Consider the following 3055-nt stretch of genomic DNA (forward strand, 5'->3'; position numbering starts at 1 on the left):
ATTAAATGCTATACAAACTATCCGGTCACCGCGTGGGTATGCTTAGAGTGGTAAAAAGCCTTAAAATCTGATCTAGATAATTTAAGGACGGGAGTCTAAAAGAACTAGACTTTAGTCTTCTACAATTTTAAACTAAAATAAAAATATATACTCCCTCCATATTGTAAAGAAAGCCATTTCAGATATCGACATGGTATCCAAAGACAACTTTGACCACTATCTTTTGCTATAAAAAAATTTATGAAATATAGTCAATATATACTTTGATGAAACTACATTTCAAGACTAATCTATTTACATTATTTTTATATTTGAAACTCAATCTAAAAAATTTATTTATAGTCAAATTTAAAATATTTGATTTAATATAAATTTAAAATAATTTTCTTTACAATATGGAGGGGATAAGAATTAAGTTAGATTATGAAGGGACCGTCACAAGTCACAACCACCTCTATGTACGCGCTGCACCACCCGATGTCCCGCATCCATCGATTAGAAGGTAAGGCTCCCGATCAACCCTACCGACCAATCGCGCACTACGTCGCGCCGCGCTGCCACCTTTGCGTGATCCAGCTTGTCCTCCGACTGACCGCGCTCCGTCGCCGGCGCGGCGAGATGGGCGAGCGCAAGGTAATAAACAAGTACTACCCTCACGACTTCGACCCGTCCAAGATCCCGCGGCGGCGGCGGCCCAAGAACGGGCAGATCAAGGTGCGCATGATGCTACCGATGACCCTCCGCTGCGCCGCCTGCGGCGAGTACCTCGGCCGGGGCACCAAGTTCAACGCCCGCAAGGAGGACGCCGCCGGGGAGCGCTACCTGGGCGCCATCCAGGTCTTCCGGTTCTACATCAGGTGCCCACGCTGCTCCGCCGAGATCGCCTTCAAGACGGACCCAGGGAACTCGGACTACGCGGTCGAGTCCGGCGCCACGCGGAGCACGGAGCCCTGGCGCGGCGCCGCGGACGACGGCGGGGCCGCTGCGCGGGAGGGCGGCGGAGACGCCATGGCGGCGCTGGAGGGCCGGGCGCGCGCCGGCAGGCGCGAGATGGACGCGGACGCGGCGCTGGAGGAGGCGCGCTCGCTCAGCGCCCGGCGCGCCCGGGTCGCGCCGGCGCAGGCCCTCGAGTCCCTGCACAACCGCTGCCGGGCAGCCGATCGCCGCGAGGCGCTGCGAGAGTTGGAGCAGGTAGCTGACGAGGCGCTGGTCAAATCCATCCGTTTCCGCAACGCCGCCGGCTACCTCAAGCGGATCGATGAGGAAGATGACCGCGAGGACGACGAGGACTTCTTGGCGGCGTCTTTGGTCAGGACCGTGGACGCCAAAGTGCAGAACAAGAAGCGGCGGCAAGGTGCCGACCAGCCCGTGGTTATCGCTTCCAAGCGGAGATGCACGACGGCGGCGGCCCCAGCAGAGGGCGAGGCACACGACGATGATCTCGCGGAGACGTCGGAGGGCAAAGCATCTGCTGGCGGCGCTCTTCAGGCGCTGTGCTGCAGCTACGACGACCTCAGCGACGATGAGGAGGGCTGATGACAGATGGTGCTTGCTGGTTACCTCCAATCGAGCTATCGTTCCCAACCGAAACCGCTCAGCGCTCAATGGCCGTGTTGCATTTGCACAATTGCACCGTATGTCTTGTCTCTTTGGTTGGTACATCATGCATCCATGAAATTCCAACCATGCCGTTTCGGCAACGAATCTAGCAATTGGCAAGCTCAATTTCTTGAACTACGTGGGATACTGATCGTGCGCACCGGCCGTATTTGAGTTAATTCCTCGTAGCATCTCTAATGCGTCACTTATAGTGGCAAATAAAGCATCGGGAAAAGTAAATTAGCTCATTCTATGTACTCCTTTTTTGTGTTCAGTTTGGTCGCAAGTCAAATTGCTCCCTATTTTTGAAAGTTAAAATTGCTCCAATTTTAAGAAGTTTGAATTGTGTAAACTTAATGTAGGACAAAGCTAAAGCATAATGTCAACTATAATTGAAAATACATGGAGTAGAAAAAATAGGGACCATACATGTGTAGTGTATCATCGTACTTGGATCAACATTATTAACCTATATAGTATGTGCATGTCTAAAATATGATAATGTCAATTTTTTTTCATATGTTAATTTTTCTCCACCTCTAGGCTGATGATGATCAGCAGAAATTTGAGGAGTTTTTTGTTCTTTTACGGAGTTCTATACTACAAAGTAATGCACCACAATATATATGAGTCCATACTCAGAAACAAATAAGTCCAAGATGTTGAATAATTTAGTTATAAAAGTGAATGAGTATTTAACATTTCAAACAAATAGTCTAAACGTGTATCCACAGGCGAACAAATTGTTCTATATCTATATGGAGAGGAAACATATCCACATCATGAACAAATTATTTATACAAGTGGATAATTTAGTCCAAAAGTGAAAAAATAAACATAAATTTGTCCACAACGGAACTTAATCATTTTACATGAAGAACAAACATGTGACATCATGAATATATTATTCCAACAATTTAGTTTACAAAATAAATATAGAATTCTACATGGTAGTTTATAGAAAAAAATAAATAATTCTACGCAGGCATGTCCATATCGCAAAAAGTTATACAAGAGAGCAAAATATATACATGGCAAGCAAGTTAGTTACGGAGAAAAGAAGAGGCAAAAAAGTAAAGAACAAAATAAGGAAAAGGAAAAGAAAAAATAAAAAATAAAAAAGAAAGGAAAAGGAAAAGTTATTAACGAAAAGAAAAGAAAATAGAGGAGAAAAGAAAAGAGAAGAGAAGAGAAGGAAAAGATGGGTGTGTCAACCCGTGCGCAATGTTTGAATAAAGAATGAGGAAGGTAAAACCGTTAGTAAGAGGTATGTAGACTAAAGTTTCTTAAGCTAAAATCCGTATAAACCAAAAGTCTAGCCCAACCATCCACTTGTCAGCACAGCAAATGGACCGAATCACTGTTGCGAACTCACTCCTCTCCAAGCGCCCTCCTAACAAAACTGCTAATGAGTTAGGAACCAGGCTGAAGCAACCCAAACCTTTCCAATTCCTCG

The 3055-nt window shown here is 45.9% G+C and overlaps 1 protein-coding gene across 1 annotated transcript; it reads left to right on the forward strand.

Annotated features, from left to right (window-relative positions):
- Positions 1–618: 618 nt before the first annotated feature.
- LOC120672801 (splicing factor YJU2-like) lies at positions 619–1624 on the forward strand. The gene has a single exon (XM_039953394.1). It carries the CDS (start codon positions 619–621, stop codon positions 1534–1536), a length of 918 nt encoding a protein of 305 aa, XP_039809328.1. The 3' UTR covers positions 1537–1624.
- The last annotated feature ends 1431 nt before the right edge of the window (positions 1625–3055 follow it).

This window comes from Panicum virgatum, chromosome 5N, assembly GCF_016808335.1.
Source record: "Panicum virgatum strain AP13 chromosome 5N, P.virgatum_v5, whole genome shotgun sequence".
Taxonomy (NCBI): domain Eukaryota; kingdom Viridiplantae; phylum Streptophyta; class Magnoliopsida; order Poales; family Poaceae; genus Panicum; species Panicum virgatum.

Excerpts from the sequence above, each read along its gene's own strand:
- LOC120672801 (XM_039953394.1), top strand. The coding sequence starts at position 619 with ATGGGCGAGCGCAAGGTAATAAACAAGTACTACCCTCACGACTTCGAC.